Source organism: Haematobia irritans, chromosome 1 (assembly GCF_050003625.1).
Source record: "Haematobia irritans isolate KBUSLIRL chromosome 1, ASM5000362v1, whole genome shotgun sequence".
NCBI classification, from domain to species: domain Eukaryota; kingdom Metazoa; phylum Arthropoda; class Insecta; order Diptera; family Muscidae; genus Haematobia; species Haematobia irritans.
The window spans coordinates 271169470-271193345 of NC_134397.1; the positions used below are offsets into that span (position 1 = coordinate 271169470).

Sequence of the window (23876 nt, forward strand, 5' to 3'; positions counted from 1 at the left end):
CGAAACAATGGAAACAGTAAACATTGTTGTAAACATAATCATATGTTGGCATTCTTTTAAAGACACAGGGATGTTATAAAAACATTCCCCAATATAAATATAGGGGGCGTTTTGTTGTACAATTGTACTATGAAAATAAAAGGTGATTTGTTAAGAGCTTGATAACTTTTTTTTTTTAAAAAACGCATAAAATTTGCAAAATCTCATCGGTTCTTTATTTGAAACGTTAGATTGGTCCATGACATTTACTTTTTGAAGATAATTTCATTTAAATGTTAACCGCGGCTGCGTCTTAGGTGGTCCATTCGGAAAGTCCAATTTTGGGCAACTTTTTCGAGCATTTCGGCCGGAATAGCCCGAATTTCTTCGGAAATGTTGTCTTCCAAAGCTGGAATAGTTGCTGGCTTATTTCTGTAGACTTTAGACTTGACGTAGCCCCACAAAAAATAGTCTAAAGGCGTCAAATCGCATGATCTTGGTGGCCAACTTACCGGTCCATTTCTTGAGATGAATTGTTCTCCGAAGTTTTCCCTCAAAATGGCCATAGAATCGCGAGCTGTGTGGCATGTAGCGCCATCTTGTTGAAACCACATGTCAACCAAGTTCAGTTCTTCCATTTTTGGCAACAAAAAGTTTGTTAGCATCGAACGATAGCGATCGCCATTCACCGTAACGTTGCGTCCAACAGCATCTTTGAAAAAATACGGTCCAATGATTCCTCCAGCGTACAAACCACACCAAACAGTGCATTTTTCGGGATGCATGGGCAGTTCTTGAACGGCTTCTGGTTGCTCTTCACTCCAAATGCGGCAATTTTGCTTATTTACGTAGCCATTCAACCAGAAATGAGCCTCATCGCTGAACAAAATTTGTCGATAAAAAAGCGGATTTTCTGCCACTGATTTTGGTAATAAAATTCAATGATTTGCAAGCGTTGCTCGTTAGTAAGTCTATTCATGATGAAATGTCAAAGCATACTGAGCATCTTTCTCTTTGACACCATGTCTGAAATCCCACGTGATCTGTCAAATACTAATGCATGAAAATCCTAACCTCAAAAGAATCACCCTTTATTAGGGAGTTTCATATGCGACTTGCAGACTATAAGTTTATCCGGACGACAGTGGTCGTTTCGAATATATCCCATATATTGGCCACTTTATAAGTTAAGTCCGAAGGCATGATCGATACTGCTACATGTTTATGGGATCGATAACACATTTACCGATTATTTAGTCATCAACGAATTGTCGTATCGATTGGACACACAGTAAGATTCATTACAAACACAGACATTCCGGCCGGAAAAACTTATAGTCTGTAATGCGCCATAAATAAACTCGAAATAAATGGTTTGGAGTAATGCGCCGCCCAGATTATAAGTTATTCCGGACGGAATTTCTGTGTTTGTAAAGAATCTTATAGTGTGGCCAATCGATACGAATTGTCGACGATGACTAAATAATCGAAAAATGTGTTATCGATCCCATTTACAAGCTGCGGTATCGATTATGTCTTCCGACATAACTTCTAGTGGGGCCAATATCTGGGATATGTTCGCCAGAGCACTGTCGTCCGGATAAATTATAGTGTTGACGGCGCATAAAGTCCATGCAATATGAAGATATAAATTGGGCTTAATATTCCTCAACATTTTTCCAGTTTCTATTTCATTTTGCAATCATTTAAATTCCAAAAAAAAAAACAATACATTTATTAACAATTTTGTGCAATTGACACTGAAATTTGGGAGAACTTTCAAGGAAATAGAAAACTAAAAATTATCGGCATCATATAAATAAGTTCGGACCGGTGTTACTATAAGTATGGTACCAATCTCAAATGTGTGGTCAAGCGCTAAAATTGTCGGCGATAAATAAAATCAAATAATAAAAGTGTACTCGATCACATGATGTCGTCGAACATTATGCGTAGCCAACATCTGGGGTATGACTCGAAAAGTTGAACGGCGGCTTATGAACGGCACATTAATCACATCTAAAGTGGTTATATAAAGGGTGATTCTTTTGAGGTTAGGATTTTCATGCATTAGTATTTGACAGATCACGTGGGATTTCAGACATGGTGTCAAAGAGAAAGATGCTCAGTATGCTTTGACATTTCATCATGAATAGACTTACTAACGAGCAACGCTTGCAAATCATTGAATTTTATTACCAAAATCAGTGGCAGAAAATCCGCTTTTTTATCGACAAATTTTGTTCAGCGATGAGGCTCATTTCTGGTTGAATGGCTACGTAAATAAGCAAAATTGCCACATTTGGAGTGAAGAGCAACCAGAAGCCGTTCAAGAACTGCCCATGCATCCCGAAAAATGCACTGTTTGGTGTGGTTTGTACGCTGGTGGAATCATTGGACCGTATTTTTTCAAAGATGCTGTTGGACGCAACGTTACGGTGAATGGCGATCGCTATCGTTCGATGCTAACAAACTTTTTGTTGCCAAAAATGGAAGAACTGAACTTGGTTGACATGTGGTTTCAACAAGATGGCGCTACATGCCACACAGCTCGCGATTCTATGGCCATTTTGAGGGAAAACTTCGGAGAACAATTCATCTCAAGAAATGGACCGGTAAGTTGGCCACCAAGATCATGCGATTTGACGCCTTTAGACTATTTTTTGTGGGGCTACGTCAAGTCTAAAGTCTACAGAAATAAGCCAGCAACTATTCCAGCTTTGGAAGACAACATTTCCGAAGAAATTCGGGCTATTCCGGCCGAAATGCTCGAAAAAGTTGCCCAAAATTGGACTTTCCGAATGGACCACCTAAGACGCAGCCGCGGTCAACATTTAAATGAAATTATCTTCAAAAAGTAAATGTCATGGACCAATCTAACGTTTCAAATAAAGAACCGATGAGATTTTGCAAATTTTATGCGTTTTTTTTTAAAAAAAAAGTTATCAAGCTCTTAACAAATCACCCTTTAGTTTCGATTATAAATGTAACACGATTGAACACGTAAATATTCTCTTCACACAGACACATCCCAATAAACACAAACGTTTGAAAAATACTAAAATTCAATAATTTTTCAAACATTTTTTCAAAGGATTAGGGTAATATTCAAGTTGAGAAATTGTTGAGAAAATCGCGTTCTCAACAAAAAACAGACATTACCCTCAACAGTAAAATTCAACACAATAGCAATAATTTCTCAATTGTAATCCTCAAATTGAAATGCATCGCTACTCAATAATTTCTCAAACAGTTTTCAATGTGAGAAAAATAAAAAATTACCATTATTGCGAATACTTTCAAACCACAATTTGTATGAAAGTCAATCCTAGTTCTAACTGAAAGTCAATACTAAATTTCTAGGGATTTTGTAAATTTTATTATTTTTTTCGTTAACAAATATAATAATCTTAAAAATAACATTAATAATATATAAAAATAATAATATAATACCAATCAAAATGTAATTATCTTATTAAACGTATTAATAAATAAAACTATGAATACAACTTTAAATATCTTAAACATTTTTACATGTATAATTCCATTTCCTCCATAATGTTGGTGTCATTAATATGGTGGCAATTTGAAATAATTACTATCGAGGAACTTGCTGGCTTGTGTGTTAAAATAGATTCCAGCAAGAGGAAATCACAAAATATCAAATTGATGACGGGATGTAAATTGATGTAATGCACATTTTCATCCAGAAGTTCTTGATATAGGAATTGTTGCACTTTGGTTTAATTGATTGCACTTTGTAAGTTTTCTGAAAACTTTTCTTTGTTGTTTCCTTCATCGGTTTTTCATCGGCCAACATCTTCCAAGAATATACCATTCAATGATTTTAGTTTTCTGCAAAACAATCGAGTTTTGTGATTTCCATTATGTTTTCATTTCACTTTTTATTTTGACTTACCAATTTGTATTTCTTCCAACTGACCACGTACTTCGTGATTTCCTCAAGAACGTTGGTGTTACAAAATTGTTATTAAAATACTGGCAATTTTCAGGAACTTGATGACCAGATAATTGGAATAAATTTCCAGCAATTTCAATTCACAAAATAACAAATTAAACCGATGATGCACATTTTCATCCAGAAGTTCTTGATATAGGAATTGTTGCACTTTGTTTTAATTGGTTGCACTTTGTAAGTTTTCTGAAAACTTTTCTTTGTTGTTTCCTTCATCGGTTTTTCATCGGCCAACATCTTCCAAGAATATACCATTCAATGATTTTAGTTTTCTGCAAAACAATCGAGTTTTGTGATTTCCATTATGTTTTCATTTCACTTTTTATTTTGACTTACCAATTTGTATTTCTTCCAACTGACCACGTACTTCGTGATTTCCTCAAGAACGTTGGTGTTACAAAATTGTTATTAAAATACTGGCAATTTTCAGGAACTTGATGACCAGATAATTGGAATAAATTTCCAGCAATTTCAATTCACAAAATAACAAATTAAACCGATGATGCACATTTTCATCCAGAAGTTCTTGATATAGGAATTGTTGCACTTTGTTTTAATTGGTTGCACTTTGTAAGTTTTCTGAAAACTTTTCTTTGTTGTTTCCTTCATCGGTTTTTCATCGGCCAACATCTTCCAAGAATATACCATTCAATGATTTTAGTTTTCTGCAAAACAATCGAGTTTTGTGATTTCCATTATGTTTTCATTTCACTTTTTATTTTGACTTACCAATTTGTATTTCTTCCAACTGACCACGTACTTCGTGATTTCCTCAAGAACGTTGGTGTTACAAAATTGTTGTTATTAAAATACTGGCAATTTTCAGGAACTTGATGTCCAGATAATTGGAATAAATTTCCAGCAATTTCAATTCACAAAATAACAAATTAAACCGATGATGCGATATAAATTAAACTATATCACATCGATAGTTTAATTTATATCGCATCATCGGTTTAATTTGTTATTTTGTGAATTTCGAATTATCATCCAGTAGTTGTTGATATAGAAAAGCATAAATACCAAGTTTTTTTGGTTGCACTTTGATTTATGGAAACTTTCTCTTCTCGATAAGCCACTACCATTTTTCATCGGCCAGCCTCTTAATGTGTCCAAGAATCAGCATCCAAATATTTTAGTTGTCTGCAAAGAGATTTGAGTTTAGTGACTTCCTTAAAGGTTTAATTTCGTGTTTTAGTTTTACTTACCAATTATTATAAGCAATTTCAATTGATTATTAAAAAATTTCCACATTTTTGTATTTTTTCCACGAACTTTGTTGTCAAAAGTAGTATTGAAAACCATGTGGTTTTTTCGTTGCATTTCAGGGTAGTGTTTTGTCAAAGTTTTCTCCAATTATCTTCAACACATTTTCAAAGTTTTCGTCAACATTTTGCCAAATTGGTTGTAATTCGCAAACAATTTGAAGATGAATTGAAGATGAGCTTTTTCAAGTCAAGTTGAATTTATGTTGAAAATGATATTTACCCTCAAACTGAAGAGGTGTTGCATTTGAAAAACGCTCATCCTGTGTTTATTGGGATTGTACAAAAAAAATGTTGTTTTGTGAACATCCCATAAGATCATTCCAAACAATGTAAAGCCACCATTACGTCACACAGCTCTTCTTTGCGGCCATTGTTTGCTCTGTCTTCTTGTGTCTGTTGATTTTAGCAGCATAATATTAAGAAGTTCCCAGTTTTTTTTATTGGATGATCTACGTTCCCTTCAAAAATCTCTAAAATCATCTATCCATTAGGGCACAATGGAGGAAATGCAAATCGACAATGTTTCACAGTTGGCTCTTACAACAATTGAATCTACAACAAACGAAAGGCGGACAACAATAGAAACCGGCAATTGTTATTGGTAAACAAATAGAGAATAGACGTAAACAAAGCAAGATAGATAACTAGCGAGGCTAACAATCTTTTGGACACTTTTTTCTTGTGAATTTCAGTGGCAAGGACCGAAATTTGAATATAGTAGAGTTGCTGTGTGCGTATTGTACCAGGTGGTTTCATGAGTCCTGCATTGGCTACCAACTGGGCAAGTTGGTACCGTTCATAACAAATTATGTGTTTGTCTGCAAAAACTGTTCGCCAAGTGGTTTGGAAAATTTCAGAAGGTCACAAGCCAGTAAGTACGAAGAAGGTTTTTAGTTTTACTTTGTAATACTTATTATTTTTTACATTATACTCTTTTTAGCCATCCCACAAATGTGTATAACTGCCATTGCCAATATGCGCCAAAATTCACTGAAAGAAGGAAAACCGAAAACAATATTTAGCAAAGACAAAGACATTATACCCTTCTTAGAACAATATTGGGAGTCCATGACTACAATGCCCCGAAGAGTTACTCAATCATGGTATTCTACCGTACAACGTTCCTTGCTTAAGGATGTTCAAATTACATTTACCTATGAAGAACATGCAGAACTTGGTGCCATGTTTGGCTTAGTAGTAGGCGATTTAACGCAAATCAAACCTAGCTATGAAGCCATGGGTAAAATGGGAGCATTGAGATTAACAGAAGACGGTTATGCACAAGGTAAGTAATGTTCCGTTATCACCGGAATCACGAAAAGTGAAGATTATTTCCATAACATTGTTCCGTTATCTGTTCCGATTATCGTGCACATTGTGCACGTGACATGATATATCGCGACGCGTATATTAATCATCACTAAGAAACTTCGTGCATGAACGATATTTTTACCCACGAAACTTCTGTATGTGAATAAAATTATTGAAAATTCACAAGAAATTACTCGCAATCACGATAGTAGTCACGCTTAGGATATTACTCACGATCACGAAATCATTTACACTCGCAAATTTAATCACAATCTCGCTCACGAATGTCAATCACACTTACGAAATTAATCACGCCTACGAATTCAATTATTCGACTTCCTGGTTTCAACAAATCTCTCGATTTTAATCTCTCTAACTAATGATCACTCACTATTGGCTCGATTATAATGGATTAAATAAATAAAAAATAGTTCAACACTTGAGTGACTTTCTTCATTCGTGAGTTTGCGCGAGTAAAATGTCTACGCTTGTGCGTCATTAAGTTTACGTGCATGAGTAATTTCTTCCATTCGTGCGAGTGCGTGAGTTACGCCACAATGGACGTTAGTGTGAGTTAACATGAGTCATTAAAATACTAAGTGCGAGGGTGGCGTGATTGCGTTTCTACAGTCGTGAGTATACATGAGTAGAATTCCTATGGTGGTGATAGTGGTGTGATTGCGTTTCTCCAGTCGTGAATGCACATATTTGAAATTCCTATGGTCATGAGTGTGCGTAAGTCGTTAAAAGTTTTCGTGATTGAGGTACATTTCTCCAGTTCGTGCCAGAGCGCAAGTTTTGCAAAGAGGGCGCGCGTGAGCTTGGATTTTCATTAAGCTCCGTTAGGCAAGATAACAGATATGTTCATTCATTAGCTAACGTAGCTTCATCAATATGGGAGTTAATTACTTTAAAAACTACATTCAGTTAAGAAAATACTAATAAAAATTTTTATTAAATAAAAAAATATTTTCAATTTCTATACACATTTGTTCGTTAAATTTTTACTTAAATTATTTCTGTGATTTTCGTTATTGAAAAAACGACAATTACATAATGAAAATAAAATAAATAAAATAAATTAAAAAATATATGGATCAATTAATTTCCCGATTGAATAAAAAAAAATTTTTCTGTGAAATTGCGAAGACATAGAATGGAAATGAGAGTAGTAATCAATTCCCAAATTTTTTATATTCATATATCAAATTGTTTTTGTAACGAAGTCTACATATAGTAGTAAGAAGAAGAAGGACAAGTTTTCGTAGTCCTTGATTGTAGTCCTAATTATTTTTATTATTTTTTTAAATTTAATGTATTTCTTTATGATGAGTATCTCTGTAACCGTATATGGCCATTCCGGCTTGGTTGTAAAATGAGTTAAATAAATAAATAAAAAAATGGGTCTTAGGCAGATACGTAAAGTGTGGGTTATAATACTTCATATACGTCAGTTCTTCCTCTGCCGAATCGAACGCGACATTTTTACATGGTTTGAAGGATTTTTTTTTTTTTCGTTTTATAATAACAGCTTATCTGAGTTAAAATTGGTACTACAAATAAAAAATTGGCATTTGTTTACTATTTTTTATAAGGATTTTAGCAACTGATACCAACCTACCCTTTAGTTAGCTGTTCTTCATATTTTCAAAACGAGCTTGTGAAATATGGTAACAATTTGTCATTCGGACACCTTAATTGCCAGAGTATCCGCCCTTCATGTAGCAGCAATAAATTGGATGAGATTGCCAATATTTTAGTTGATAGTACGATTGATTTGTTTGCTATATCCGAAACTTGGATGAAGTCTCCTGTATCAACCAAGTCAGTTTCAATAAGTGGATATGATTTTGTGAGAAATGATCGCCCTGCCCGTCGAGGTGGTGGTGTCGGGATATACATATCTAAGAAGCTGAGGTATAGAACCATTTTCCGGTCTGACTGCTATGGCGAATGTGAATCGTTATTTATTGAAGTTGTTTGTGGGAGTGAAGTTGTACTTTTTGGAGTTGTTTATTTACCCCACGGTAATTTCAGTGCATTTGCGTCTACACATGAGGCTCTGTTGTCTAGTTATGCCCATATTATTATCGTTGGCGATTTTAATCGTAACTTATTTAATATATCTCATTCTAGTTTTGTACGTTCTGCCTGCTTCGGTTTGGGCTTAACAGTCTCACATAATTCTTTGCCGACCCATTATGACTCTGCACACAATTCATGTTCTCTAATTGATTACGTCTTGTTGAGTGAACCCGACAGGCTTATGCACTCTTCCCAGGCTCAATGCGCATCGATCTCTCATCATGCACTGATTTATGGTTCATATAGGGCTATGGTGTCAAGGTCAGATGATGTAATTGAATACCGCGACTATAGACTTATTGATTGGGATAAGTTTTTTGATTGTCTTACGTCCTTTAACTATGAGAGCATTTACACTACATCCGACGTTGACCATCAACTCTCCATTATTAATGATCTTGTGAACAGACTTTTTACATGTGTCCCAGTGGTTAGACGTAGGATGTGTAGAAGGAAGGACTCGTGGATGCGTTCGAGAGAGGTGATACTTGCTCGATCGCTCATGGACTTGGCGCACATGGAATTTCGGAAGAACCCAACCGAGGAGAATGGGCGCATTTTCCGTATATACCGCAATAGGTGTAAATTGGTCATGCGCAGGGCAAAAAGAAATCATAATATACGAGAGTTTGATGGTATGAGCAGTTGCCAATTGTGGAAGACCCTTCGTGGGAACGGATGTTCAAGGGAATTGTTGTTCCGGACGTGAGTGTTGATGCGCTAAACGAACACTTTCTCAGTAACAGAGCAACTGTTCCATGTAGATCCCAATTACCATCGAGTTCTTATGAAAATGACCAATTCTCGTTTGACTGCATTTTTGAAGAGGATGTTATGGTGGCGATTCAGAGAATTAAATCAAATGCTATCGGAGTAGATGGAATACCCATTAAATTTCTCAAGATCATTTTTCCTTACATTTCAAGGTACATAGTACACATTTTTAACAGTATATTCACTACGTCCACATATCCTGCGGCATGGAAACTTGCGCGAGTGGTACCAGTACCAAAATCTGGCGAATCATCCAATGTTGAGAATTTCAGGCCTATCAGCATTTTACCCGCTCTTTCTAAGATTTTCGAATATATTATGAACGATTTTATTCAACATTACGTTAATGGTCATAATCTCATAAGTTCTCATCAGTACGGGTTTCGGCATGGTAAGTGCTGTCCTCGTGTCTCTCGACCTATCCAGAGCTTTTGACAGTGTGGATCACTTAAAACTAATTCAAAAACTCTCACACGATTACCGTTTTTCAAATACTTCTTGTAGGCTTCTGCTGTCTTATTTGTCTGGTAGGTCGCAGTATGTTTCGCTAGGTGGTTTTAATTCATCTGTTCGTCCAATTACCTGCGGGGTACCACAGGGTTCCATTTTGGCACCGCTTTTATTTATTCTTTTTATAAACGATATCGCTAACCATATTCATCACCCCCATTGCATACCCTATTTATATGCTGATGACATTCATCTTTTATTTATTGGCAGTTCGATTAGTGATATATCTGCGCTGGCGAATAGTGTGTTGGTCGATGTTGAGAATTGGGTAACTTTGAATGGACTTGATGTTAATTCTTCTAAGAGCAAAGCTATGTGTTTTTTAACTGGTCGGGGTGTTCAACGGGAGCCAGAGATAGTATTTGGTGGTGTAAGAATTAGTATTGTTGATGAGATGAAGTGTTTGGGAGTAGTCCTTGATTGTCGTCTTGACTTTGGTACTCATATCAATTGTATTAGGTCCAGGATTATTTTCACGCTTCGTAGACTGTATTCCTTGAACACCTTTTTGCCGCGCTACGTGCGAGAGCGTGTTGCATCAGCTTTGTTGATGTCACATATTTATTACTGCTTAGAGGTAGTCTCCGGAACGTCCAATGCCAATTTAGTCAGGATTGAGCGTACGTTTAATATGATCGTTCGATATGTCTTCGGTATTAGGCGGCGCGAAAGTATCTCAAGTTATGCGATTCAGTTTTTGGGATATCCATTTAAATTTATATATGACGTACGGGCGTTGGTGTTATTCTATAGAATTGTGAAGTCTGGTTTACCGCCCCCTTTGAGAGACAAGTTTATTTTTTCTAGGACTGCCAGAAATCCGCAGTTGATAATTCCCCATATGGTAACCCAATTTTACGAACGTTCTTTTCTGGTGAGAGTGATTCGCGCTTGGAATCGTCTTCCACTTGAATTAAGAAATTTTTCATATTCTGTTCCTATGTTTAGACACAAACTCGCTTCATATTTTTTTACTCTATGATGGAAGTTCGTTTTATGATGACCTACCAACTTAACATTAGTGCAGCTAGGGCTATTAATATTAATATTAATATTTGTAAACATTTTTTGTGTTTTTAATATATGGCTGGGGAGCCGCGTTATTTGTACATTGCTTAAGAAGGTAATTGAATTGCAAACTAAAGGGTGATTCTTTTGAGGTTAGGATTTTCATGCATTAGTATTTGACAGATCACGTGGGATTTCAGACATGGTGTCAAAGAGAAAGATGCTCAGTATGCTTTGACATTTCATCATGAATAGACGAGCGATCTGCCACAACGTCGAATTTTCAGTGAATGGGCCCTAGAAAAGTTGGCAGAAAATCCGCTTTTTTATCGACAAATTTTGTTCAGCGATGAGGCTCATTTCTGGTTGAATGGCTACGTAAATAAGCAAAATTGCCGCATTTGGAGTGAAGAGCAACCAGAAGCCGTTCAAGAACTGCCCATGCATCCCGAAAAATGCACTGTTTGGTGTGGTTTGTACGCTGGTGGAATCATTGGACCGTATTTTTTCAAAGATGCTGTTGGACGCAACGTTACGGTGAATGGCGATCGCTATCGTTCGATGCTAACAAACTTTTTGTTGCCAAAAATGGAAGAACTGAACTTGGTTGACATGTGGTTTCAACAAGATGGCGCTACATGCCACACAGCTCGCGATTCTATGGCCATTTTGAGGGAAAACTTCGGAGAACAATTCATCTCAAGAAATGGACCGGTAAGTTGGCCACCAAGATCATGCGATTTGACGCCTTTAGACTATTTTTTGTGGGGCTACGTCAAGTCTAAAGTCTACAGAAATAAGCCAGCAACTATTCCAGCTTTGGAAGACAACATTTCCGAAGAAATTCGGGCTATTCCGGCCGAAATGCTCGAAAAAGTTGCCCAAAATTGGACTTTCCGAATGGACCACCTAAGACGCAGCCGCGGTCAACATTTAAATGAAATTATCTTCAAAAAGTAAATGTCATGGACCAATCTAACGTTTCAAATAAAGAACCGATGAGATTTTGCAAATTTTATGCGTTTTTTTTTTTTTTTTAAAGTTATCAAGCTCTTAACAAATCACCCTTTACTTATATTTGTAATAATGTTATTGGCCTTGAAGGCTTTATATTACAATAAAGGAATAAATAAATAAATAAATAAATAAATATAGAATAACACTTTCCTCCACCTTCCATTCAGCGAGTAAAAACTTTCCTACTAAAGCTTTATATTTTTCTTTCCAATTTGTTGTACCACACAAGGTGTTAAATTAAATGCACCATCCTTTTACACATAGGCCTAGTGTAGCGTATAACCAATTATTGATATTTACATTCCAGCTGGTTTTTATGTTGTTTTTGTTGCTGCCGCTATGTTGTACTCATAACTCATAATGTTATGCTTATATCTCGCTTAAAGTATCTGGCAAATTCTCTCCAATCTTAATTCTCTGAATACGATGGAAGATGTACATTGCCGACATTTGCTACCAGCAGCTGCTGGTTGTAGAGCTCTGTAACTAAAACAAAATTAAAAGATTGAGATACTACACATTGAGCACTATCGCTCGCCACAGTTAGTTGTTGTTTGCTCTGTTGCTCTGCACTTGTGGGGACGCGCTGAATTGTATTTCGTTGTTGTTTTGATTTTGATTTCATGGTTTGGGCAGCAGCTCCTCTATTGTGTTTTGCTTTGCTATTCTGTGCCATAGTGTTTTTGTCATTATTGTTGTTTTTGCTGTTTGACACCATATAATTTGCTGGCAATTTTTTGCTTTTGCTTTGTTTTTGTGCCTTATACTAGATAGGGGGGTACTATCGGTACATACATACGGATATATATACGTAAATTCCTTCCTATATGTATATATTTCATGTTGCGTCTATTTTACAAACATAATTTGTTTTTATTTCATTTGCGGTTTTGATGGATTCTTCGTCGCAAGTAATGAATTGAAATTTTCGCCTATAAACATAGGTCAATACAACCAAGTGATTACCGTAGCACAATCCTTCGGATGAGAATAATAGATTGTGTGTAGTTTTACGAGGTTTTTCATTTTTACAAATGAATTCGTCATCGTCTTTGACGATAGCAAAGGAGGAACCTTAAAATACTGGAAAAGACAGAGGGTGTAGTTTGGCGGAAGAGAGTGCTGCTTTTGCCACTGACATGCATTTGTCGTAGTTGGTTTTTTGTGTGTTGTCAATGGTAGTGTTGCTGTGGAATTTATCTTGAAAATACTTGAAATACTTTTGTTTTCTTTTTTTGCTAATTGAACACCAAATCATCAGGAGCTGTTGAATTCATAGTTAAAACTGCTCTTTTATTTGGCAATCAAGAAGAAAAACGATGTGATTGATGTTACATTAGATGCTTATAATCAAAATATTGTACCTGATCAAAGCAAACAAAAATTAAAACGTAGAAAATATCGAACATGGAGAGTGTGGTTACGCGTGATGAAGAACGTACGTAATATTTAACTTGATTTATGGTCTGCACCAAAACAGCTGGGTGGGTTTTTCGAATGTTCATTCGTCATGGCATACTATACATTGGGGTCTACATATAGAGATTATTAAACGTTACCCTTATAATACTCTTTTACACACATAGCATATGTATATATATATTTCACTTTCAGCTTCATTGTCTAAAAACAATCGACAAAATAAACGCAAATTCCCTGGCACGGATTCTGGGCCTACGGGTAAAAAGGGAAGGCCAAGTTCCGACATTGCAGCCAATGTTAAATTACCAGCTCATGGTTATCCTTTGGAACATCCTTTCAACAAAGATGGTTATCGTTACATCCTAGCCGAACCAGATCCACATGCTCCATTTCGTCAAGAATTCGATGAGTCATCTGACTGGGCCGGTAAACCCATACCGGGATGGTTATATCGTACATTAGTGCCTAATAGCGTTCTATTGGCGCTGCATGATCGTGCACCTCAATTAAAGATTTCTGAAGATCGTTTAGCTGTAACCGGAGATAAAGGATATTGCATGGTGAGAGCCACACATTGTAAGTAAAAAGAATTTTCATATCGTGGTCCTAAAAATTGGGCCTAATTTGATCACAAATTTTGGGTAAAGAAAATTCGTTGAGGGTGTGTTAATCTTACCTTGTACAAGGAATGTATGTATGCATCATGAATTATTACATTCATAGATTATTCACTGAATAGTCTAAGTGAGCCCAAAAATATCGGGCTGTCAAAATACATAATCTACTCATGATCGTCCTTCTTTTACAAAAATTAAAAAAAAACAGTAACTTTTTATTAACATCAGGATGACATAAGAAGTTGAGAAAAAGCCTCCAACAGAGATCGGCTGCACTGAGGTCTTAATGAATCTATAATAAACAATATGAATAGCTTCAGGAACAAGATCTTCTACAAATTCTGTTCTGCACATATTCGATCTTTCAAAAAATATCTTCGATCTGTATCCAAGGAACTATAACAATAAAAAAGCAGCAATATTTTCATAATTCACAGTCAATGAAGGTACTTTCAGTATTACAAAGCACCAATGTTAGTCGCCATATTGTCATCCAAAGTGAAAAAAGTTCAATAAGCGGTATTTGTTGTTGGGAGATGGCAAACCGAATGTCATTAGTAAAATATATTTTATTAAACAGCTGATACCTTGAACATACCTTCCCAAATATGCCTTGGTCACAGTAAAATTTAATTATGTTCATGTTCCTCTATATGCGAGGATAACTTTTCAACCATTGCAACAAACCATTCCCAGAAGATGCATTCTCTCAATAAATTTTCCATTTTTTCCAAATTTTCGAAATGACCGGATAACGAAAAATACTTCTACCATGAGATTATATTTCCACATTGAATCATATTAAATATATGTACAAAGCTTTAACCAATATTTTATATATTTTTAGCTGTAAATCGTGGTCGATGGTATTTCGAAGTTACAATAGAAGAGATGCCAGAAGGATCTGCAACACGTTTAGGCTGGGGTCAAGAATATGGCAATTTACAAGCTCCTCTAGGTTATGACAAATTTGGTTACTCATGGCGATCACGAAAGGGAACACGTTTTAGTGAAAGTCACGGCAAACACTATAGTGATGCATATGTCGAAGGAGATACTTTGGGATTTCTCATCGATTTACCTGAGGAACGAGAACATGACTATTTACCCAATACATTTAAAGATAGGGTAAGATATATATTCTATATCAAATTCAAAAAATTGGTAATGTGTATACGACCTTTTGTTTTTAGCCATTAGTTAAGTTTAAATCCCACTTGTATTATGAGGATAAGGATAAGATCCAGGAAACATTAAAAGGTTTACGAATTGCTCCCGGAAGTAAAATTGAATTCTTCAAAAACGGCCAATCGCAGGGCGTGGCGTTTAGTGATATTTTTGCCGGTTCATATTATCCCACTATATCCATACATAAAAGCGCAACAGTAAGTGTAAATTTTGGTCCAAGCTTTAAGCATCCCGACGTATTGACAAACCACAAAGCTAAAGGGGTAATATAAAATAAATACAACATTTTTAAATTCTTATAAATCTTATTATTATATATTCACTACAGATGTTCGAGAGGGTTGAAGAACTAATATGCGAACAATCTTTGTCAGATTTGCTTTACTTAACCGAGAATGAGGGTAGACTACGTTTGGATAATTTTAATATTTAGACTTAAGAAGGCAGAGGTGAAAGTTTTTAATAAAATGAAATCGTAAAGAAATATGTAACCATAGTTTAATTTCGTATAAAATTAGACATTAAAACGGGTGTGGAAACCCCCCTCTCCTGTTTGAACTTGGCTATAATAAGACGGTCTACCATATTCATGTAGTTGTTTCAATAATCATCCCTTAGTTGGAACAGCAAACATTTTTCGCTGCATGCCTTAATGCTACTCACATTAGAACAATGCGAAATGTTTTTAATTTTTGTACATTGCATACGCACATATATTTAAATGTATTTTTATAAAAATACATTTTTTTACGAAAAAAAGTTATTTATATATGTCTAACTTTCTCAGTTTTTACTTAAAAGCATTAAACTTTGAGGCACTATATGGTAAATATAAGGCATTTAACATAGTTCTAGGTTGATATTGTACTGCTGCTGAAATCGATCTTCCAGAGGAATTCGAAGTATTATTGGTCTGTGTTGAAGCTGTTGAGAATCCACTGATGATATCTCCCCTTTTCATAGCCGTCCTATGATGAGGCTTAAAACTATTCATATTTGGTCGTGAAATATTTCCCTCTGGGTGCTGTCTCATGCGTGTTATGTTTGCCTCACTCGAACTGGATATTGTTGTAGGCTGCGAATTGTATTGATGCACCATCGCCTGTTGCCGTGATGGTATGGCTGGTAACACAATTGAGTTGCGGTTATTAAAAAACCGATTTGCAGTCAATGGTACATGCCAGGCGGATCTGTGTCCTGTAAGAAATCTTGATCTCGTCTTTTGATCCTGGCTCAAAATGGCAGATTTGGCTTGTGGCGGCTGAACCTGTGTCAATTGCACAAAACTAGGCCTGCCAAGACTTCGAAATTTTCTTGACGATTCAAGAACATTTAAAATGGGAGGCATACGGAGGCGTTGTTGCATGCTTGGCTGGATAATAGGAACATTTACGGGAGCTGGTGGAGTTTGCAATGAATATGACGAAGACGAACTGGCGCATTTTCGTTTATTTGAAGATTTTTGCATTTGATCTCTTTCACTTAGTTTCAAAGGCACTGAGGTTAATGTGAAGTTTTGTAGCAAATTTGTATTGCTTTTACCTGAAGGCTTCCTTACGGGAGATATTGGCGTTTTCGAAAATGTTTCTTCTTCATTTATCAATCTGTCTCTTGTTAATGTTAAATTATCGTCACCGTCCAAATCACCTTCGTCAGAACTAAGATTCAATGACTCAAGCTCTAGTGTTTCTGAGCTTACGTTTTTCATATCCTTTGTTGTTACCTTTCGACTGATTAGTTGTGGAAATTTTTTCTGCCAATCTAAAATTTCTTTACTTAATTCGGGATCTGTGGATACTTCTCTACCGGCTAACATTTGCTCAACCTTCTCCCATTCAATTTGGTTTTGTTTAATAGAATCATCTGCCCATGGAATAGAGCCAATACTACTCCTATCAACACTGCTAGAAGTGTATGGTACGTGAGTATATTCGCCATCCTCGAAATCTTGTTCGTCTTCATCATCACCAAACAAATCATCTTCGTCAAAGCTTGGAGAAGTTAGAGCCGTTGGTTTTATATAAAATCCTAGACTAGATGTCATTCTATGAGTTTTTAGAATCGTACTATAGCAGTGGAAATTTAACCAACTTTCCTTTCGTAAATATGTTTTTGTCGAAAATTAATCCTTTCACTCCGAATTGTATCTCATTTAACCCCTCTGCAAAAGTCCTTGCTGGTTGTCCTTGTGAAATTAACGGTTGTTTTTCATAGTAGCAACAGTGACAATATACACGATGCGCCACCTCGAAACTATAATAGATGAAGCGACATCTGTGTCAATAAGCGCAAACGTTTGATAAATGTTCATATTCAACACGCTTTTAAACAATTTGCTTAAAATTCAATTTGAGAAAATATTGAGATAATCGCCTTCGAATTAAATAATTCTCAAGGCGCTCGCTACCATATATTCTTAAAGCCAGTATCTTATTGTCTTTATTTTTTTTTATTATTTATCGTGTCGATAAAACAACTGATACCATACAAATTTAATTTAATAACTACAACTTTTCAATACCGACAGCTCTTTTCCGGTGTAATTTATGCGCTTTACAGACTATCAGTTATTCCGGACGGAATGTCGGTGTTTGTAAAGAATCTTACAGTGTGTCGGATCGATACGACTTGTCGGCGATGAATAACCGGTAAATGTGTTATCGATCCCATAAAAATGCAGCAGTATCGATTTTGCCTTCGGACTTAACTTATATGTGCACAATATATGGGACGCGAGCACTGTCGTCCGGAATAACTGATAGTCTGTAAAGGGCATTAGAATTCATATACGAATGTTTTCATGGTGGGAATTCTAAGACGAGCTAGCTTTCATTTGATTTGAAAAAGATTTAATTTGGGATTAAAAAGGTTTTATTTAATTAGAAAAGTAATGTATTAAATTTGAGAAAGGTTTTCTTTTTTACTGACAATCGATTTTCTTGCTGTTCCAATCTTTTGTATATAATACTTAATTTTTATTAAAAGATTGTGTGCTAGTATAGGTTTAATAGTTAGTTTTAAGTCAATTGTTCCTTAATTGTACTAAATTCTATCAACATGTTGTCCTATAGGGCGTTGGTTGATTAAATAAATGAATGAATAAATAAATAAATGAATAAATAACAATATGCTTATGGAATCTTCTATATATGCATTTGAAAGGCACTTGTATGATAAGTTAATTTGTTTCGAAATAGACGCATAGTAACTATACTTTGAAAGCAGACACCGTGGTATCTCAAAATCCCAAAATTTTTTAACAATTAATAGAGGCACTAAAAAACGCTTTTTTCTCTCTTAAATTTACTCCCACCGTCAGCATAGGCAGAAGATTTACTTGGCAATCAGTGGAAAAACCAACGATTTCATTTATAACTTCGTAACTTGAAAACTTCCCACTAGTGGCGAAGCTATTCGGATAGGGATATACGTTTCAATTTAGTTGCTAGAAGTAGATTTATATGTTGGCAACGTTCAAGAAACGAGTTGCCAACTGTGTTTCAACCGGCAATTTTTGCTTGCAACTTTAATTACCTATAGAATTCAATAACGTTCCAACGTAAATCAAATGATTATTTTTCATGTGTCACATTATTCGACTACAAAACTTGGTGAAGTTCTAATTAATTTCTAAGGAGACATTGTGGAAAAATGTGGCACGAAGCCCGAAAGCAAGAGCGTCGTATCAGAGGATTGATAGTGGACTACAGGCGTCGCGCCGAAAGACGGCAGGATTTTTATGAGAAAATAGTAAGTAGGCAATAGACGATAATCTTCAACAACTGTGCGTAATAAGTCATTTAATTCCAGCAAGCTGACCCCACACAATTCATACAGATCCATGGAAGAAGATGCAAAATTCATTTAGATCCTGCCGTTGCAGCCGCTGGAGATGGTGCCGCAATCATGCAAGTGATATTGAATTTATACGTTCACTATTCTTTTGTTTTATGTCATCCTGAAATTCCACTTTTCGAAGGGGTAGTTTGTAGTTAGGATAGAAAGATGTAGCTAAAACTGGTTGTAGAACAATGGAAAGTACACTTACTTCCATATGACAGTTTCTTTCCTGCAATAATAATTATAAGTTCTCAGGGCGTTTGATGCCTTTGCAAATGCAACTAATAATTATCTTCATAACGAGTTGCACTACGAGTTTTGTAAGTTCAATAAACTCCTAAGTTTGTACTAGGCCAATGATATGTCCCTGATATTAAGTATTAAACATAGTTGAGAAAGTTCCAATTCATACTATTGCCCGTAAGATCATCTGCCACATATGTTCTATTTGTAATAGAGGTACAGGGTTTTGAACGCCTATTTTACTTTGTCGACTTGGTTATGTGAAACACGGTATATGATCTTAGTTTTTTTTTTATTTGCATAGTAGAATTCACATTTCTCCTTTTTTCTAGTACATCATTTATATATTGATTTTTTTACTGATACCTAGTTAATCCAAAAAGATTTGTTCTCGAATTCAATACAATTTGTTGTTAACTGCTTATTGAAATAATTATGTTAATAATACTACGTCTAAACTTTATATTAACATTTTTACATGTTAGGATAGTAAGTCAAATGGACACCCATTCTTTCATTATAATTTTTTCTTTAAGATTTTTTGCGAAATATCTATAGCATAATTTCTTTGTTAAATTTTGTAATTTGAAACTGTGCGGATCATATATTTTTGAAATATGGAAAGATTAGAAAAATTGTTCATTTGCCTTCTCAGTTTTGTAATTTGAGTCCGTTCGGCGGAAATATATACTTCAAATATGAAAATATCGCGTTATCGTCAAATATATTTTGACTTTTCTAATTTTCAAGATTTGGAAAAATTGATCTTCGACTTTTTATTTATTACGCTTTAAATATATAACTAATTAAAATTTATTTCCAGTGTACCTTGGCAAGGCCAACATGACAATCTTATTGATCGATTTGATGTGCGTGCTCATCTAGATTATATACCACCTGTAAATAAGACCACCGACCAAGATGCCGAATTGTCACAAGAAGAACGTCAGTGCAATTACGAACGTTATCGTATATTGGCGCAGAATGATTTTTTGAATTTAACTGAAGAGAAATTTCTACACCAACTTTTTCTTGAGGAACAGTTTGGTGCTAATGCTCCCCTCGATGTTGGTCAAGGAAATCAAGGGAAGAAAAAATCTCAAAAGTCGGGAGCCGCTATTGGCTACTCATACGATGATTCTACACTAGATGCAGGTATTGCAGGTCCAATTGATACGCAACAACCGTTTGCCCATTTGAAACATGTTAATGTTGGTGGAGCAACAGGATCGAAAAAGACTGAAAACGAATCAGATACCGAATCTGATTCTGATATCGATATGGATGTTTCAATAGACGTATCAAAATTAGATACCAGTCAGGCACATGAACTAAATGCTTGCGGCCGTAATTACGGTATGCAAAGTAATGATTTTTATTCCTACCTCACGAAAGATGCAGACGAAGCTGATGCCCTACGCATAGCTAGAGAAGAAGAGAGAGAGAAAATGTTATTGGGTGGACGCAAATCAAGGCGCGAGAGAAGAGCACAAAAAGAACGGCGTTTGGCACGACGTACATTCAGTCCTCCCAGTTACGCTGCTAAAGAAGATAAAGCAGGCAAAGATGAAGAGAGCGATTCCAGATCGCCGTCACCCTCAGAGACCACAGAGAAAATTACGTATATTACGTCATTTGGAGGAGAAGATGAATTGCAGCCGCATTCAAAGATTACCATAACATTGGGCAAAGGCGCGAGCACTTTAGGAGCATCCTGTGTGGATGCCAGTACGTCGTCCCATGCAAGCACATACGCACAAAAAGTTAAAGAAAATTTGGACAAGCTAAAGAAACTAAACGAGCCCAGCAGCAAAAGAGGGTCATCGCGTAGTAGAAGTCGTAGTTATTCGCGATCAAGGAGTCGGTCGAGGAAAAGATCGTACAGAAGCTCCAGGAGATCATACTCACGAAGTCCATCATATAAAAGGCGACGCAGAAGCCCAAAAAGAAGCAGATCCCGTTCTAGGTCTAGATCAAGGTCATTATCCCGTCGGCACTCTCGCCGTTACAGAAGCCCCTATAGAAGATCGCACTCGAAATCAACAAGATCACGTCGTAGACGATATTCTTCTTCATCCTCAAGCCATTCATCAAAAAAGAGCTCAATATCTCCACGTAGATCTTCGAGAAGATCTAGTAGATATAGTCCCAAGCATGACAAAGCTGTGAGGAAAAAATCCACAAGCCCCACGCTCAAGAGCAAGTTAAGATTATCACCGGTGAAGGAAAAGTCACCCATGCAGCAAATGGAAAAGCAAACCAAACAAATAGAAAGTACATTGGATGTTCTATCAGTACCACCACCACCTCCCCCTATAGCTGTCGAAGATGTAAATAGAGTACAAGTTCCAGCTGTTACAACTGTTATTGAACCTCCGCCACCACCTCTTAAACGATATTATGGTCGCAAACGAGGAGAATACTCCTCCTCCTCAAACAGCGATTCGGAATCAGAGGAAGATTCAAAAGCTGCTAAGTCGGCAGAAAATACAGACGTACAAGAAGCCATGGATATGGATACTACGTAAGTGTAATGTTGAATCCACATGAGTATTTTCATATTTGTCCCTGAATCTCAAACCTAGTATCCTTACTAAACCGTGTTGTCTATTTTAGCTCGGAAAAATCAAATCCTTTGCCATCAACATCTTCATCGTATAAGGGTAAACTGCAACAAACAGGCAAATACGGCACGAACACATCAGTTATTAGTAATGCTCCCGAGACCAAAGTCAGTAAGAACCAACAAATAGTAGAAATGCTTCACACATCTTGGAGACCACAAACCACATAGTCAAATTAGCAATTCAAAATCTATATCAAAACCAATCAATCGACATGACTCTTTTGACCACATAATTGAACTTATCATGGACGGATTTCGGTTTGGACGATATAAATATTTTGACATTATTTTTCATTTTTATTTGAATATCGGACATAACATATCTAAATAATTTACCTAAGACCCTTTATAATTTTTTTAATTAGCGAAAGTGGTTTCTTACAGGTTTCTTCTTCAGGCACAAGTGGAACTGGTGGCGGCAGTGGTCGTTTGAATTTGCGTGAACGGCTTAAAAAGAAAATGCAGAATTTGCTTAATAAGCAATGTAAGCGAGTGTACAGTGCGACACCAATATGAAATTTATTTTTTTTATTGGACATTATTTTTAATGATATGTTTTTTTGATATTGATATAGATAAAGCAGATAAGAAAGCTGAAATTGAGAAAACCGAAAGAGAGCGTCAAATGCAGCAAGAACGTTACGAAGAAATGCGAGAATTGGCCATTAAGTTAAGGCGAAGGTAAGATATTTTTGCAACACGTATGTATAAGGTGTGATTGTTATATGGTAAATTTTTATTTCCAGACAACGTGAAATTCGTCATCGCTATGGCACTCCTAATAGTAAGGGAGCTTCTGAAAGTGAAACTTCGGAATATGCGGCAGCTATTGCCGCTAATAGAGACGACAAGTCCCAGAGTAGTGAAAGATCGTTAAGAAAATCTCCCATCACAAGAAGATCCCGCAGTCGTTCGAGGCAAAGGTCGCAACGCAAATCTCCTGTGGCTAGACGATCGAATAGTCGATCAAGGAATCCAAAATCACGATCACAGTCTCGAAGTAGACGTAGTAACTCTCGACGACGAAGACGTAGTATGTCACGATCCAGACGACGGGAACCGAGCCTTGAGCGTACCTCTCGTTTCACTGGAAGTTCTCGGTATGATGATCGTCAAAGACGATCCCGATCAAGGAATGAAAGAGAGCGTGGTAATAGAGATAGGGACAGAGAACGGGAACGCGAACGCGAAAGAGAGCGAGAAAAAGATAGGGATCGGGATAGGGACAGAGAGAGGGAAAGGGAAAGACAAAGACATGGTAGTGACCGTTTCCGTTCATATAGAGATACAGGGGATATTCGTGATCGTTCGGATAGGGATAGGGGTTATCGGGATCGCGGCGGTGATGGCAATCCACAGCAATCTTCAACTACCTCATCAACGTCTACAAGTCGAGTTGTTATTTCAGCTCCACCAAAATTGAAAAAATTGGTGGACTACTAAGGTTTAGGATTCCTTTAAATTGTTTTACATATTTCTTACATTCATACATTTTGCTATAGGTATTTTAATGTTAAATTAGAGCAAATTAAATGCAGTTTACATTTACTACTACAACAAAAATTTGTTATCGGATTTAAAAAAGTTAGCCAGGCTAAATGACATACCAGCTTATTACGTAATAAAAACCTTTCATCCTAAAAATATAACTGGAAACTTACAATAACCCATCAATACTTGTTCTCAATAAAGTTTACTCTGAATATATCTAAGGAACATGCAACTTGGAACCATGAGAAATTGCCTACAAGTCGAATCTTATAAGGTAAGTTAAGTCAATTACTCAAATTCGTTATTTATTGGCTATTTGAGAAATAGTACATACATGTTATGAATAAATTTGATGTAAACTATTTGTATGTACGTCTTCCGGTCAAGATAACCGAATGCGCAATACAACTTCTTTCTTTACAATTGTATTTTTAAAATGACACCTTGGTACTACTGCTGTGAGCAAAAAGTGGGTTAAATTTGTTTGTAAACTGAAAAATTCTTTAAATTCATTATATCCC

General features: G+C 36.1%; 3 protein-coding genes and 1 long non-coding RNA gene across 5 annotated transcripts; 2 read left to right on the plus strand and 2 right to left on the minus strand.

The window, feature by feature from the left end:
* Positions 1-3335: 3335 nt before the first annotated feature.
* On the minus strand, positions 3336-5472 carry LOC142224275 (uncharacterized). The gene is made up of 5 exons (XR_012719106.1): positions 5164-5472; positions 4685-5098; positions 4292-4620; positions 3899-4227; positions 3336-3834 (listed from the first exon to the last, which is right to left on the minus strand). It is a non-coding gene; the product is annotated as an uncharacterized LOC142224275 (long non-coding RNA).
* A 95-nt stretch (positions 5473-5567) lies between these two features.
* Positions 5568-15641, plus strand: ash2 (Set1/Ash2 histone methyltransferase complex subunit ash2). 2 transcript variants are annotated; one of them, XM_075294024.1, is made up of 7 exons: positions 5568-5824; positions 5916-6094; positions 6164-6508; positions 13543-13926; positions 14815-15095; positions 15161-15418; positions 15484-15641. In XM_075294024.1, exons 1-7 carry the CDS (start codon positions 5721-5723, stop codon positions 15586-15588), a joined length of 1656 nt encoding a protein of 551 aa, XP_075150139.1. In that variant the 5' UTR covers positions 5568-5720; the 3' UTR covers positions 15589-15641. The 2 variants fall into 2 exon arrangements, with proteins under 2 accessions (XP_075150139.1, XP_075150148.1); XM_075294033.1 differs by lacking the exons at positions 5568-5824; positions 5916-6094; positions 6164-6508 and adding an exon at positions 13227-13366.
* Positions 15441-17365, minus strand: LOC142224266 (uncharacterized). Its single transcript, XM_075294040.1, has one exon. It carries the CDS (start codon positions 17197-17199, stop codon positions 15946-15948), a length of 1254 nt encoding a protein of 417 aa, XP_075150155.1. The 5' UTR covers positions 17200-17365; the 3' UTR covers positions 15441-15945.
* A 1330-nt stretch (positions 17366-18695) lies between these two features.
* Positions 18696-23580, plus strand: LOC142224283 (uncharacterized). The gene is made up of 7 exons (XM_075294054.1): positions 18696-18905; positions 18966-19063; positions 20062-21762; positions 21855-21969; positions 22249-22348; positions 22440-22545; positions 22611-23580. Exons 1-7 carry the CDS (start codon positions 18807-18809, stop codon positions 23305-23307), a joined length of 2916 nt encoding a protein of 971 aa, XP_075150169.1. The 5' UTR covers positions 18696-18806; the 3' UTR covers positions 23308-23580.
* The last annotated feature ends 296 nt before the right edge of the window (positions 23581-23876 follow it).